General features: G+C 37.6%; 1 protein-coding gene across 1 annotated transcript in view; it reads left to right on the top strand.

The window, feature by feature from the left end:
• ACTN2 (actinin alpha 2) overlaps nt 1-17118 on the top strand; it is a 67531-nt gene that overhangs the window by 8238 nt on the left and 42175 nt on the right. The window contains exons 2-3 of the mRNA XM_058833889.1: nt 15065-15179; nt 16461-16580. Coding sequence (XP_058689872.1) covers nt 15065-15179; nt 16461-16580 — 235 coding nt within the window. The remainder of the gene's footprint in view (nt 1-15064; nt 15180-16460; nt 16581-17118) is intronic.

The raw sequence follows: 17118 nt of genomic DNA, 5'->3' as shown, positions 1-17118 counted from the left end.
CACCCTCTGTGCCTGTTTCATTACAGAACCCATAGTGGCTCTTCCTGCTGGCAGTACAAGGAACACTTCAGATCAAGGCAGTGTGGTCTCAGTAATCCTCAAAGTACTGGTGTGAAAGGGTTACAGGGCAGGTGTCACTGCTCTGCAGGAAGAGACAGAGGCAATGCTCTGCAATACAATGATCTCTTTTTGTCGAAGTGACTTCTACTTGAAATGGTAACTTGTAGAAATACACTTCATACTTTTGAAGGCCTGTCTAGAGGGAAGCAGAGGGTGACAGCTGTCTGGCTGATTTTTAGTTAGTTCCTATAATTGGACCTAAAATTTCTGACTGTGCACAGAGGGGAAAAAAAAAATCTTAAATTTATGTCCTAAGTGCAAGAAGGAGCACTGCTGCTTCTGTGTCTGGTCCTGGTTTTGCCCACTTTTGAGTTATAGGCCACATCACTTTGTCCATATCCTTATCTCCAAAGTGGTGGCTCTAATACCTACGTGCTGGCTTTGCAGATGGCAGCGATAAGTGTTAACTGTACTTGATAGGAGTAAGATTTTTCATTTAGCTCAAATGCTTACTCCCAACTGCTCTTAACTGCCAGCATTCCTTCAACTTGAAATCTGATGTTTGTTTTTATTTCTCTTCAAAACACTTGTAAATTAAAGAAGTCCAGCCATCCATTACTTTGATAACTTGCAGAACCTAATTTAGAGCAGACAGATTCTAATCTTAACTGCCCCTCTGAAAAGCCTTGCTCACCCCCACTACCATAGCAGGAGTCTGTGGAAAGTGACTACCCCAGGCTAAAATTAGCATCCATGATTATTCCTTAAGCATCTAAGGAAACACTCATATTTTTTATAGGTGTTGAACACCCAGGCATTTCCACTGACGTCAGGAGAAACTTCTGTCTATTTTGCACCTTTGAAAATCAGCCTGCTATTTTGGCAGTCACAGAAAGGCTTAACTATCTAGCATTAAGTGATTTTTTTTTTTAACTCCGTTTTATATTTAATCTTGGCACTAGTGTAGATTTTCACTGCTGCAAAACTTAAGACATGGCACTCTTTAATGTGAAGAAAACTGGTACACAGGTGGATGGAATTCAAATTTTAAAAAAGCGAAAAACCCTCACACAACCAACTATAAATTATTGTGTAGCTCTGGGGTATTATTTCACCTAGAGGAGTTCCTTTGTGCTATGAAAACCTCTATAGTCCAAACTCATTTCCGGCTCAGTTCTGGAGAATAGTTTCAGCAAGTGTTTTCTTTGGCAGAGTAGCTGATCATCTTTGACTCTACTAACATCCACAGGCTTCCAGTCCCCTTCATTTGCTGGTACAATGATCTCCTGCTATATACCAGATCATGGAAGAAATTTGAGGCAACCCTTCTTCTTCTTAATACTTCTTAATCCTAAACCATTTCAGTAATGTAGTTTGCAGTGCAGCCCCACAAGCAGCTGTATCTGTGCATGCACCTATTTTGTACAATGCACTTATCACCCTCTGGCATTATAGTAAAAGACAAGCAAAACACCAGACATGAGGCTGAAGTTGATTTTCTTTCCTTTTGTCCAAGGCCTTAATTTCCATGACCAAGCACAGGTTCTATCATGGCTCCTGTTGTGAAGAGATGCCATAAACAAAGAAGTGTTTATTTAATTGATAAAGCAGTTTGCTTATCACAAATTGTCTAAAACTCTTGTTTATGCCTTCAGCAGTTACAGTCATCATTGTTTATTTACCCATCTATTCTTAGTTAAGTACTTGAGAACAGGTTACTTAGTTAAGTTTCTTACTCATATATAATCAAGTCGTCCAAAGATCCCAAGTAATGTTTTGCTATTTATTCTGGTTTAAAGAAAACATAAGTAATTTAGGGACCTGAGCCTCACTAATATTATTTAGAAACTCTGAAATTTGTGTGAAAGTCTGCTGTCTTACAGGATATCTTAAATGTTTTAGAAAATGTTATTCTATAGATAATGCCTCATAAAAAAAAATAAATAATTAAGCATAAACAAATTAACCCAGTATGTTTAAGTGGCATCTTTAACCACAGAAATAACTAAATTCTTTAAAAATTTAGTTTAAAAAGTTTCCCTTTAAAACAAGCATGAAATAAAAATTGATTTTTCTTTTTTTAGTGATCAGTTATGGCAGTGAAGTGATTCACATGGACAGATTATGTGCTTTGTGTATTGAGAAATACTACATTGAGTAATGTGGCATAAATGCCACAGAGGAGCCTTTTGTTGCATAATTGGGAATTAATGTATGAGGTTTTCCTTCCTCTATGTCTCAACTGAAAACTTAGTTTAGGTTACAAGTGGAACTAGATTTGGTTATCTCCAAATGTACTACATAACAGAGAGAAAAGACAACATTTACTGTGTAAATGCTTTGGGATCTGACTATTGACATATTTTCCTATCATTTATTGGTGTCAGAGACTTAAGGATAAGTGTTTTAGTGAAGGTAAAATTGAAAGAAACTTTCAATATCTGTCAGAAGACTTGCTTTTATGATTATGGAAGTGCTTTAAAGAATGTTGCTAAATTGGATAGGAATGTAGTTTTATCCCACTCTGATTGTACTGGCAAATTTATAAAGGATTTACTTACTCACCTGGTAATGTAGTGTATAATTACTGGATAAAGACAGCATGGTGAAGAAAATCAACAGAGAAAGCAAAGGAAAGACATTTGGAAATCCAGTCAACTAAATCCTGGATTAGCCTACTTTAATTAATCCTTCTATTTCCAGAGGGCATACCTTTAGTTCCTTCCATACTGTAACGTGTGAATGCTTCTTTCATCTCATCCTAAATAGTATTTGGTCTTTAAAATATGTATCTGCTGAAACAAAACTGTTAGCCAGCACTATCTGTGATAGTGCATGGACTCTTGGGAAACCAGGAGGAACACTGTAAGGTAGTGGTGGAAGAAGGGCCTAAGAATGGAAGCAATAGGAGATCCTATCTCTTTATTAAGAAGGTTCATTTGGCACTGACAGGGTAGTGGTAATGCATGTTCCTTGTTTAATACACTTGAGAGAAAGTCCCAGGCAATATGAGGGGCATTGACTTCCCCTTTGAAACACACCTGCAGATTTCTCCCTTGCAGATCCACCACAGCATCCCTTTTGGGATTACCTATACCTTATTTTCAGGTCCCCACAGGGAGAGGCGAATAAAACAGAGATTGTTCTTTTCTTCTGTGATACTGAAGAAGTGGACAATTGAAAAAGACTATAGAGGGGGAGAGAAAACAGTAAAATGGCTGGTGTCAGATGTTTTATCATTGCTAAAACAGTTACTTCCAAACCTGTTGGCACTTTTAATGAAAATCTTTTCCTGAAGAGGCCTTTTAGTTTGTTGATACTCTTGTGAAGCAGAAGTACAGGAAAGGTGGCGCTCCAGAACTAACTCAATCTGAGCCATGTAGAAATGGGTGAATTTCTTTTGATCCTATCACATTTCAACTTTTTTTTGTATGTTTTGGTCCCATGACATATGAAATATCTTTTCCTATGCTTTTTTTTTTCTCAGTTTTTCAATATTTAGGTCCTTTGTCTAACTAGCATTTTGAGCGAGATTTCCCAAATGTCACTTTGCTCAGAAGTGATCCAGAAAGCACCAGAATGCAAATAGTTCTCTGTTCCATTAACTGAGCATGAAATTCTGAGTATCAGAAACTGTTGTAATTTTGTTCACCCAAGATCATTATCTAAAAGTCTTACAAAGAGCAAGAGAGAGGGTGCATGGAAAAGAGATATTTGGGAGTGTGCATCAGTACTTAGGAGTTTCTAACAGAACCTATGCACTTCATGCTCTGCAAGTTCTCTGCTTGGGTCCCTAGTCCCCTGCCTGACGGGTTGGGGAGGACATGAGAACATTTGGACAGCACTTTATGAGATATGAATATGTACTTCTGTACAAATGCAAAGATGCAGTCCTTATTACAAGGATGACAGAGTCCCTTAAAACTATTATAAAGATGTGTACATTTCTTTGCAGCACTCAGTTTTGTGCAGTGTAGTGGCAAATCTATTTTAATGCTCTGACAACTGAGCAAGAGCTCATTTATTTCTAGGCATGCACAGTGAGTTTCTGTGGCATAAAGTGATGGGGAACGCTGTGTAAGATGTAAGTGGCCATACTACTGCAGGTTGTAATGTCAGGCTTGCTTCTTTATGGAGTGTACATGCAAGCTCTGCAAAGTCAGTGTATCAGAGCAGAGAATATTTGGCTAGGGCGCTCTAAAGTTGGCTTACCCTGTTAGAGGAAAATACTGTTGTGCTATGCAAATAGCTGGCAGTCCTCAGAGGTTCAGGTTGGATGTTGTGAGCTCCCTGCTGTGCCGTGTAGGAGTACCCTGGTTCTGTCAGAAAGGCACAGGTCCTTGTGGGTGATGCATCTCTTTTTCTGGAGATTTCAGTAGGAGGCATTTTGAAGGGCAAAATTTGGCAGTGCTGCATGTAACAAAAAAAAACCCTCTCCCATGATTTGTTAATTGTTGAATTAATAAATGATAGAAACAATATGGCAATTTTTAAGAGATCAGCATGTTCATAAACTTTTCCTTTGAGAGAAATACAAAATCAACATCTGAAAAGATAAAAAAAGCCACTGACCAGAAACAGATAATTCAAAACTTTGTTGTTGTTGTTGTTTTTGTTTGTTTTTTGTGTTGTTCCATTGATTCTTTTTTTTTCTTTTTATTTGGTTTATTTTTGAAGCACTACCATCATTTAAGAACTGTGTTCTGAATATACTTGATTCACAGATAATTTTTTCACCAATACTTGTTTTCTGAGGATTATGAAATACACGTTCTTTCACTTTCTACAGCATTTTAAGTTTTCAAAATATGTAGGAGACTGTAAAATATGCTCCCTTGTAAAGGTTAACAAGAGCCTGGCTAATTCTGCATTTAGAGGTCTCAGTTCATGGAATGTATTTATATTTCACCTCTACTGTGGGATAAATGTTTTGGACATGCAAAGAGGTTTTATAAATTGAAGGAAGTTCTAGAGAAAGCTGTGGAAGTGCGAGAACTCAAACACTGAGTCATCACTCACAGCCTGTCTTTTCACTCTCATTGGAGAATGCAATTTAATATGGGGCTATTATAACTTGGAAATTTGTTAGTAATTTGAGAGCTTTGTTTATTCACAGACTCTACCATTATTTACCATTCTCTAAAGTTAATCTTCCACATTGAGAATGTGCACTGCATAATGGTATGTAATCCAAAATGCAGTAGTATTAATTCTGTTATGATGAGGTATTAACATACCTGTTGGTTTACATAAAAGGCAAAGAGAGCAGAGTCATCAAAAAACAGTTGTGTAACTGTAAATTATGTTACGCATATTGTTACTGAAGTAGAAGGGACAACCAAGAGGTAAGGTCATTACAAACAGCAAGGGATTGCTCCCTATTAGTCCATCTGGCTACTGTGAATTACCCAGGGCTGACATGATACAGCTGGACTTGCGCATTTGGAGAAAGGTTTCTCATAGAATATTGCCTGGATGCTGTTGAGGACCATCTTTTTCCAGGGATTCATTCATGATGTGAATAAACACAAAAATAGTCATTCACATCCAAGAGAAAGCTGACTTGCACTGCTTAGCAAAGTGGTGACATTATTAATTCAAAGTCTCAGTACTGCAAAACCTTCCGAGTGGAATATTCTGATAGCTCCAACACCCCAGCTCATGATGAAAGATAACCTTGTGCTGAAGATGGACTTTTAATTTATTGGTTGGAAACGTGTGGCTGATGGGAACCTTTCACTTTTAGGTCAGTGTTTTGAACCCAGGCCAGGTGAGTAAGTGACAAGGTTGCTAACACATGCAGACTGTTTGGTAATATCTATGAGGTGAGTTGTATGCTCAGTTTAGCTCTCATGGGGACAGGTGTCCCCATCACTTAAACCACCAGAAATGGCAGCTTCTTTGGAGGTGCCCAAAATTGACCTTATTAGTGAGAGGTAGGGACAGTGACTTTTCATCCTAGAGGTGAAAGCTAAAAAAATTTCTGTATGTGAAAATGTTTTCTCAGATTGCATCTGTGGGGTTACTCACAGTCACTGCTATTCTTAACCGTTCCCTGAGCCACTTCTTTCTCCATGCTGAAGTGGCTGGAACATTCACTAAAGAGTTTAAGGAGAGAAGAATAACTAACGTGTACCTAGATTTACAGTAGTAGGTAACTGGTTTATACTAAAAAGCTTGATTCAGTTTTTAAATGCAGAATTAACACTGGATGGCAGTGAACAGATACTGAAGATGTTGGTAGTTATGTGTTGTTTTCTGTCTGTTCAGAGGAGGTTCTGGTTTTGACTCATTTTTTCACAGTTCTATATTTACAAGACATGTATAGTTTTGTCAACTTTCTAATCTCTCTTGCTACTGTTTCTTTATTGCACTTTTTTTCAGGGTAGTGTTTGAGCATCTCAAAAACAATGGTTAAATGCTCCCCCAAAATAGTCCTGTGGAATATAAAGGGTTTATTTTCCTTGAATACAGAAGTGGGATGCTGAAAAGCACTCAGCTATGGCTAACATTTGCTTCCATTGTTGTGAAAAGGATTATAGTCCCTTGTGAGGAATCATGGGTCATAATTTGCTCAGCATTTAGGACAGTAAAAACATTTTTTAAATTCCTGTCTTAAGTGCCTTAAAGGCTGTTGCAAAGCTGGGGAGAAAAGTGTCAGGATCGCTTCTCAAGGATGATAATACAGACCTCAGGAAATGTGTTTACCCATAGAACAGATCATGGAATCCACTTTCATTTTATTTTGGTTTATTTAGTTTCCCATGAACACTCTTCTGCCTGTTGACTTTGACTCTCCCTCTACCTTCTATTTCTTCAGCTTTGTTTCATTATTGTTTTCTGTCTTCACCATCTCTTCTTTTTCTCCAATATCACTGACAAATCTCCAATATTAGATTTCTCTTTGCTAAGGGAAATTAGAGGGTCATATGAAAATAGAAGATGGAAATGGGGATCACCAGATAAAGAGCACCCTGACAGAAAAGAAATTTACAGCTACCTGTTGCTTGCCAAGTTCTTGGATTTCTACAAGGGAGTTGTTTTCCGCTGAGTGACTTCTTATTTTGTAGTCTTTGGATCACTTCTCTGCCAGGATACAACCTGGCAGGAAAAATAATGTTCTTGATATTCTCTCTTTTCAAGGCTGCAGTGTAGATGTCAGTTAGGATGTGAATCTTCCATGAAGATCATAAAAAGTATGATTGGGAGAATTGAGACTTCTTGCTTATCTCAATCTGGCTTTCTTCAAGTTATTGCACTGATTTAAGATTAATTTGAATTGTAGCTCTGTCATGAAACATGCTTGCAGACCCATCTTTCTGCTGTCTTATTCAAATGTGACAAGCATGCACCCTGTTCTGTTATCCAAATGAGTACGTAAAAGGTAGTACAGGAAATGCATCAGGGCAGATTCCTACAGAAGCCTGTTTAATAAGCCCTTCCACTTGGAGTGGGCCACTACTAACCATTAGTAGGAATAAACTCTCTGACTTGCTAAACACACTTCCACCCCACCCCCCCACCCCGCCTTGATTTTGTGTTTACTTTTCTTCTTGGATAAATAGCTGGCTGCTATTGCAACCAGCTTGGGTACATGACATAAAAGAGATCTGCTTCTGTAGAGTCTGGGTGGGGACCTTTAAAATACTTTGGCTTAACCAGTACAACTAGGACTGATGGCTAGAGTCTAGATAAAATCATAAGCAGAGGACATGTGTGCACCTAAATGCAGACTTAGAACTGTAATACAATGTAAGTTTTTGCTTGCTCATCCTTGGAAGTTTAATTTTTAATAAACATTTGGATGTAGCAGAAGCTGATGCTTACTCACCTGGTTTCCCACTTTCATGTAAAGAAAATATGCCAAACTTTTTATAAGATTGTGTTTTTCTCTTTTTTACTAAAACTGCCACATGTAAATTTGCCACAGACCATTCTGGTCTGCTTAAGTGATAGCAGTGTATTAAAAAACATTCAGAATTCAGAGAACACATCAGAAGCAGGCAGGAGTATTTTTGTTTTTGTTTTTTTTTTTTTCCCCTCTGACAGTTTCTTTGTCTCTCTAATTCCTTCGCCTTAAAAAATTGGGTAGCTTGCAATTGTTGTGGAGGTAAGAATGAGTAAAGATATCTCAATATTTTTATAATGCAATATAAAACCATACCCATACTTTTACTAAGGGTTTTCATAGGACATCTTTTATTTCTGTGTTATTTTTCTGAGTAGGCTTCTCTTATTTGTATGATGCTTGAAATTCCAGAAATTAAAAGTAGGTTTAGACCAGCATTTTCCTATGGATCCTAAGTACTTTTTAGTTTCAAATGGGATTTTTAATACTGCATGTGTTCTTACTTCTGAAATATCAAAGTTTTTGTTTGAAAATACATTTTGAATAGGCAGAATCAATTTAAATTGAAAAAAATACTCCAACTGACAACCTTTTGGTACTGCATGTATTTTGAGAAGTCACATAGTAGGATTTTACAGATGCTTTCTTAATAGGTGTCATCAATAGTACTGAAAAAGGAAGGGGCTTCTTTAAGGGAATAGAGCTGTTGGAGCATTGTATCAATGGTCCATCAAAGCTCTGACTTGTCTGAACACTTACCTAAATTTTCACTCTTAAGCCTGAGGCTTCTCTCTTGCATGTAAAGTTGGGTTTATGTACCTAAAACTTCTCTTTTCCAACTATCTCAGGTGATCCAATAAAGATATCTGCCTACTCCTAATAAACTTCGCAATATTTTAACTGGTTTAGCCTCTTCAAAGGCCTTGTGAAGTGTCTCAGCTTCCTTCCTTTCCTTCCTGTTCTTTCCCTAAGAAAAAAAGGCTGAGGTGAGGATAGTGCAGGCACTGACCCATACTAAATTTTCCATGCAACTTGCTACCACCTGAAGTTTTTTTTTCCTGTTTAGACCACTGGGACAACATTAAACTTTCTCTGTTGTCTCGTCTGAAAGAAATAACTAATGTTTTTGTAACAAAAGGCTTAATAATCTTTACATTGCTCAGGGTTCAACCTTGCCAAATTATTTTTCAAGGGATATTTACATGCTCTGGGTGTTTTTTTGGTAATGGTGAGCACTGTAAAACAGACGTGCAGTCATTCAGTACTGGAGGGAGTTGCATGTTTTACAGGAAACCCTAGACTCACATGGGATTAGGCCACCTGCTTTGCATGGACTGAGGTCTCCCCAGGCTCTCCCATGCAAGCAAAATGCAGCGTGCCAATAAGACGTGCAAAGTCTTGTGTGATGAATGCATCCCTTTGGTGATTTCTCCTGTGAGTGATAAAACTGAGAGGCTGGAAGGAAGTTCCCTGAGTTAGTAGAGCAGATCTGCTGATAGTGCAGAATGTGCCAGTGTATCATCTCTGACACCATCTATTCAGCTATATGGATGGATGTGCTGGAGCAGGAAGGGCTTACCCCAGCTATGGTTTTGGGATATTTGTGATGGTGTTTCTACTCATTTCCATTGTGAGATGGTTCTATGCTTATCCTTTCTGGTGTTCCCAGGAATTTGGCTTTGACTTGGTGCCTGTGATTTTAGGGTTTCCTTTTAAAAACATTTTGGAACGTGCTAACCTTCATGCCATCCTTCACAATGTTCTCCCTCTGCTTCACTTGAGTTGTTGCTATGCTCTGGTATATTTGGTGTTAAAATCCCACTTTGCTTCCGGGTGTTATGACACGATCCAGTTGTACTCTGGTGAAGCACCTCTCCTGTTCGAGTTATTCTAGTTATTTTACTAACATGTGCCAATGCATTTAGGTTTCCACTGCAAGGGGAAAGCAGAGCAAGGGAGAAAGTTAATAATAATTCAAGCCAACAGCTAAAATGTAAGATTTTATTTATTTTCAATTCATAAAAATATACTCACGCATGTATGCAAGTATAGCTGCTCCAGATACTCGAGGGACATCTGAAAGGTACCATGTGTAGTTATTGGTTTACATCAAGCTAGTTTAAAAGTGCTGTGCAATTTTCTGCTGTATTTCACCTTCTAGCCTCTTCTTTTGGGAACAGAATAGACAGCTAAGAGAATGAGGGCCAGCTCAGACTGTATCCTAAGTCCAGAGATAGCCCCTGATTCTGCAGCCATCAGAACATGCTGTGGACACAGGAGCTAGGAGATCATGTTACAAGTTCACAACTTATATTTTGAAACATGGATAACAGTCAGATGGAAGATTCTTCAAGGGGAAACCTCAGTCTGGCTTACTGGGAATGTTCTGGCAGAGCTCCTTCTGTAACACTCTTGTCATGCACTCAGAGCCCAGTAATGTTCTGAATAATTACAGAATGAATCACTGCATCCCATTTAGCCTAGAAGTGATGAAGACCCTCAGTTAACACAAAGAAAGGAAAATCCCTTTAGAAGAAGGGCTGTAAAGCAGTTTCAAGAAATAACTCTATCAGACTGAAATAATTCAGGAAAATTTGGATATAAACAAATAAGTTGAACGTTTGTATTTGAAGTTAATTTTAGTCAGGTGTGTTCTCCTACTCTAGTTATTAGACTTTAAGGTCCATGAAAAACAAGCTGTGTGTTTGTTTTCCTTAGCAGGCACAGAAAGTATTAAATTTCCAATTCAAGTAAAACCAAATGACTCCTTTGAGCAAGCCTTTCTTGGGCTGCTGATAGGGGTACAGACAACATGGCTTTTGAAATAAATATTAGTTTTGAGCATTTATAAATACTATAGCAGAGAAAAACTGATTTGAGTTGGAGTGAGTGAAAGGCAGAGTTAACCTTGACACGTGATACGTGTACTTAAATAGGACACAGGTCCCCAGTGCTTCATTAGGCTGGATCCACATCTGAATTTCAATACTGAGTGCAAGCAAACAAATATTTCTGAACTTGTGGGGTGTATCCCCTGTTCACACAAGTCATGCTGCTGCTTTAGTGATATTCATTATGGACTTGCTGTCAGTGCCAAACTAGAAATTTACTTTAAATCTTCAGGAGGTGGAACAAATTGTCTTGACTCACCAGTATTGGAGGGTGTGGTGACTGGTGCTTACTCAATTGTCTTTATCCATATTATTATGTGCACATGTGAAAGTTGTTCTCGTGGCATCTTGTTTTCTAGCTTTGAACCACTATCAAAACTAAATTATCGTTACACTCACATAGAAAGGCCGTGGGCTTTCGCAGAACTGTAGGACAACGCAGATCTCAAAGACGCCATTTTTCCCAGCAAAGCATCTCTTCCATTGTGCTGGTGTAAAAATATTTGTACAAATTTGGCATACCCTATTATTTTTTTTGGCATTATCTGCAGTTGATTGATAATTAATTAGGGATATTTCCTTTTGCTGTCCCTTGGTTGCAATTTTATTTATCAGAGACTTGTAAAATTAAGTGGCCTGAGTAACTTGTCAGGTAAGAGGCTTTTTCCCCATAGGTATACACTTTGCCATCACAGATCTGTGAATTGTGGAGAATATGCTATTGGCAGTCTTCACAAGGAGGCTAAGTGGGCATAGAACATAAACTGCATTCTCTTTCCTGGAGTTAGTGTTTCCAAAACAGACCTGTGACAGCAGTAGACAATTAATGGTGCATTAAGAGAACATTCACCTGTGGGGCTGCAAATTCTTTGGCTTCCTGCCCTGCATCCCCTCTCTGGGGTCTCTCCTCTCAGAATGTTAGCAGACTTCCTTTTGTAATAACAAACTTGGAAAGGAGAAATTTTTATTTATTCATATTTTCAATTTGTAGAGCCACATAAAGTAAATAAATTGTAAAAAGAAATGTCTAGTTTTGTAGACACTTAGTTGTGTCCTTTCTGGTATTCTGCTTGATGCCTTCAGTCCTGCTTTGTTTCTCTGGGCAACCTGATACTCTGAAATGTTCTGTACAGCTCAGCAGAAAAAGGAATTTGCTTTGTCTAAGTCATTTAATAGCTTTTAAATCCCAATGGATTACAAATTTCCAGGGTACTATATGCTGGCTGTATCTTGATCTCCAGGACTTGAACATGCTTTGAATTGTTTCTCAATAACTATGAATAGAATTGTTAGTTAAAGCCAAAGTAGTGAGAACAAGTAGTATCACAGTAAGAATAGAGGGATGAGGGTTAAATAAAACATGGATTGAGGAAACTTAAAATTTGCAAGTTAAATTGTGCAGTAGCCTTGATGCAGTCACTAATGAATTACATCACTGAAACACAGTTAACACTTCCCTAAGCATCATTTCTATAACCATGTTTAGTCCTGGATGAAATAGGCTAGTTTGGAAGGCACCAGGCTTAAGAAGCCACACACCAAGAGTCTGCTGTAAAGTACTGCAGTGCCATTTCCACGAGGCACAGGACAACTGTCGGAAGGGGATGGATAGCGCCAAGTCATGGCCTGGGGCACTGATAAAACAGAAAACTGAGTGACTGTGCTTTAAATCAAAGATGTAACTCTCTTATTTTAGATGCAGAAGGTAATCAAAACTATATAGATACAAATGGTCTAAATAAAGACTCCCATCACAGTAGAGTGCTTTAGCAGAATTTGTTATCTAATGGATGGAGGCCTTGTGGTAATTCCAAGTTTATCCTTCAAAATGCCACAAATGCATTACAAATGGAAATAATCTTAACAAAACTACAACTATAAAAAAAATCAGGTCATAAAAACCACTCTATCATCAAACTGTTGAAAACAGCTTGACTCAGCACTAGCAGCATATTTTCCTTTTCTGTATCACAGCAACATAGGCTGATCGTTGTCTGCATAGAATGCATTTGTCTCTCAGGAAATTCATTGCCATAAAAACATTCATTTTCAAGAGAAACTATTTAAATTATTTGAAAACTTTGTGACCTTCGGATAAAACTTATGTTTTGTGCATACCAGTGCAGCATCAAGTAAGTTGATCCATATATATATATGAGCTAAGAAGTGCCAGGATCCATTTAATTTTAAGAAACTGAGAAGTAGCCTTCTTCACAGTAGGCATCAGATTCATATTAAAATATGAATCTGACTTCTCAACTGGTAGGGTTGTTGCCATCGAACTCTTAATTAAATGAAAAATGAGGAAAACTAATTTATTTGAGTGGTACAACGTGAACATTTACTATAAATATTTAAAAGAAGAGATGGAAATGGCTGAGGCTTTTCTCTGACTTCCTCTCTGAATTTATTATGGTGTGCTTGGAACAGTTCTACAAACTGCAATAGCATCTGCAAATAAGCACATGTCCATCACTTAAACTTAATTTATGAAAAGCTCATTTATTTAAAGGTTCAGATTTCTAGTATTTATTGACAAATTGCCATGCAAGGTTCATATGCATTTACACTTGAGTGCTTTCAGTTCTGTTTATTTTTTCTGTATTGACATTGTATTATTCTTTTCAAGAAGCTTGTAATAATTTTTAATATTTGCAAATGACTTAATGTGGTGCTAAGCCTTTTGCTATACATACCACCAAAATAAGATACTGCTTGAGGCAGACAAATTAGTCTTATAAACTAGATCCTAACCCTATAATGATCCAAACCAAATGCCATCCTAACACTCCATCATGTTGTGCCCTGAGGGTGGAGGTGCCTAGAATCTGTTCTGTGAGGATTTTATGCTCTGGTTTCAGATCTCTCATGAACTCAGTGAAGCTATTTACCCTAAAGTGAGGAACATTCTGCCTTCCTGAATGGAAGCTAACATCCCTTTATTAAAATGTGTTTGCAAATATGCTTCAGCTGCAACCTTACTAATCCCATATGCACACAGAGCATCTTACATCCCTACCTACAATTCATCCTCTTCATATCAACATGGACCCCTGCCCAGAAACGCTTCCAGTATTTTCTTCTCTCTCCTCCTTTTTCTGGGTGCCTACAGTTAGGGATTTCACTGCACAGCTCTGCCATATCCATAGCACTTCTTGCTTCCTTTCAGTTCAATAGAAGATAAAAGGAAGCTGTTCTTGTCAGTGTAGGAGCACTGAGAAAAGAGCCCAGCAAGCTGCCCATCAGTTCTTCACATAAACTGAGTCAAACCCAACAGTAGTCACAATGTTATTCTTTAACAAAAAGTTGCTTTTTTAAAGATTAGACCATTTGGGGAAAATTCAGTCCATATTTTCTTAAGGTATCAAATCTCTTTAGAATTTGCAGAATTCACTTCCAGGGAAGATCTTTGTCTTAATCTACTGGGCTTCCGTATTCTGTTTCTAAGAGATCAGAAATTAAATAGTCTGAAGAAACAGGCAAGAATAAAGAAGGCCAAAGGGAACTTCTTATTTACAACTGGGATATATCTTGTTTTTTAGACTATTTTAATGAAATGTTTTTAAAACTGGAAATTTGATATAGCAAAAGAAGGGGAATTCCAAATATCTGACAATTTTAAGAAGCTGAAGTCTAACTTACTAAAACTGTTTAGTAACAATGACTTTGGTATATAACTAGAGTTAAACACCTGCTAAAATACCTAGTAAATACAAACTTGCTTTATATATCTTAACAGACACTGAAAAGCAAGGACAATTTGTCAGAAGGCTGAGAGGAGTAATGGATATTTAAAACCAGACTAATTTAACTACTAAGTTTTACAGTAGCCTGTGTTTTGACTTCATTCATACAAAAGATAACAAGTATATGACCTCTAAAATGGAATTAGTTCTGCTTTTCATCTCTGCAAGTAAAAGCAGACTTGGTTATTTGCTGTGGACACAAAAATATTCATGATTGATTTTCTGATCATTTTTCCCCTGCAAACATGAGTATCTGAATTTGTGTCTAAATTTTGCCTTTATGTGTAGAACTTCTGCCTGGAGATGCATCTGCAAGCAGAATCTAGCACAAAATTGTTTCTATTCAAGAAATTCTTTGCATCTTTGTGAACATCTGGGATAAGAATTTTGTACTTGGCAAATGTATAGAATGAATGGGAACTGGACATCCAAATCTTAGATGCAGTGTTTACTCAGATGGCTTAGCAGTTGTTTAGAAAACACCTTGTTAAGTATGTTTTTTTTAATTGCTGTTACAGACGTTTACAGCCTGGTGCAATTCCCACCTCAGGAAAGCAGGCACACAGATCGAGAACATTGAGGAAGACTTCAGAAATGGCCTCAAACTGATGCTCCTCTTGGAAGTTATCTCAGGTTAGCTAAAATAAAGTTTTCTGTGTATTTACAGCACACTAACTGAAACACTCTTACAGAGTAATAATCATTAACAAAAGTTGTTAATGATTCAAAACAATGAACACAAACTCTAAGTAGACTGAAAAGTGAGAGATGAAACACTGTAAAGCAAAAAGGAGGGGAAAAGAAGCTCTGCTTTTTGCTTGTCTCCAAATTTTTCTGGTCTGGGCTTGTGTTCCAGGATATCACAGTGTATCAGGGTATCATTGACATCACAGTGTTGTTGGACAAACTGAAAATGTTGAGGACCTTGGCTTAGCCCCTTAGTGCTTAAAAAGCTTTTACACTTAGGTTAAAAATTCATTTTATTCTGCTTTTAACATAAACATTTTGCTTTGCTTTTAATGACTTTATTTAATGTACCAATGCGTTCAAAAGTGAGTGCCTAAAGTGCACCCAGATCGATATTTAGTCATAAATAAAAGGTCTCATTTTTCAAAAGAGTGGAACATCCAAGAATTTTTTCTTACTGATGTAAACTCACTATGTCTCTTCTGTTTTGCATTATTCAGAGGGGCAGTCTCCAAGGTAAGATCAGAATGCCCCTTAATGGGAAGGGAATAACTCAAGCTACAACCACAAAAAGAGTTTTTACAACTGAAGAGAGTTTAGATTTTTGCTGGAGATTTCAGTGTGGAAAGAAATTCTTTGAATGGTCATTCCGCATGAAATAGAGAATATTTTTAGAAATTATTATTTTTTGTGATCATTTGAACAGAGAAGTTTGTTCAAACACATCAGCCCTATGCTCTGAAATAAGTTGCTCTGCTGTGCTGGACAAGGTTACTAAAAGCCATTCTTCTTGGTCAGATGTGCAAGGATGCCATGACTGATCTGCTGGATAGAGTCCAGCCTCTCTTTAGACTCGGGCAGATAAGGATGATGAACTCTGAGAACACTCTTCCTTCTTAATATTCAGCTACTGTAACAGACAGTAGTAATGAACCAGAAGTGGAGTAGGAGGAAGTACACATATCTTCCAGATATTTAAGGCAAACAAATTTTTTACTCTGATTTTACTGTTATATCAGAAAGATCAAAATCTGATACTTCAGCATTTGCATTTTCTTTCCAGGGTTTGGTTCAAACCTTTTTGGCATTCTTTGAGAAAAATACCTATTAAAATAATTGCTGACTTTTAGGTAGTGTTAGGGCACATCCACTCTCGATTTTGAGTCAGTTTTTTGTCTGTAGCAAGGTGTATATAAGAATAAACACATTACATTTGTTGTTCTGCAGGGGAAAGGCTACCAAAACCAGACAGAGGGAAGATGCGCTTCCATAAAATCGCTAATGTCAACAAAGCTCTGGATTACATCGCCAGCAAAGGAGTGAAACTTGTGTCAATTGGTGCAGAAGGTATGTGAAAGATATTGACAGTTCACCTTAGGTCACTTTACAGAGCAGTCTTGTGGAGACCCTTGGCCACGTTATGTGCACTGCTCTCTACATGTGGCTGCCTCAAAAATCCCTTCATGTTGATTGCTGGACTCTGTCTGTGAAAGGACAAGAGGTGGAAATATTTGGATACCTGGAGAGGGATAGGAGTATAAATGAGCACTAAGCTTAGTCTATCTCCAATGTTATATTGAATTGTCTGTTTCAGTAGGTGTTGAGATAATGTTTTTTTTTTCTTACAGAACATTGTGGTTTTCCCATACATTATTAAAAATAAGGAACTCCTTTACAAACCAGGTTGGATTCTAGGGTGTGCTTTTATACAGTCTGGCATCTTTAGGAGATATTATTCAGACAAAATAAAGGCTGACATCACTGCTGAGTGGCTGGAACCTACTCCCACTTTATTATGAGATTTTCTGCAGCTGTGTTTCTAAAATTCAGATACGGAGTTAAGGGAGTGATCAAAAGAAACTGTGGTAGCTGGGGAGTGATTGAA

This window comes from Poecile atricapillus, chromosome 3 (genome assembly GCF_030490865.1).
Source record: "Poecile atricapillus isolate bPoeAtr1 chromosome 3, bPoeAtr1.hap1, whole genome shotgun sequence".
Classification (NCBI taxonomy): domain Eukaryota; kingdom Metazoa; phylum Chordata; class Aves; order Passeriformes; family Paridae; genus Poecile; species Poecile atricapillus.
Note: the sequence above shows the minus strand (reverse complement) of the source record. Positions and strands in the feature narration are given on the sequence as shown.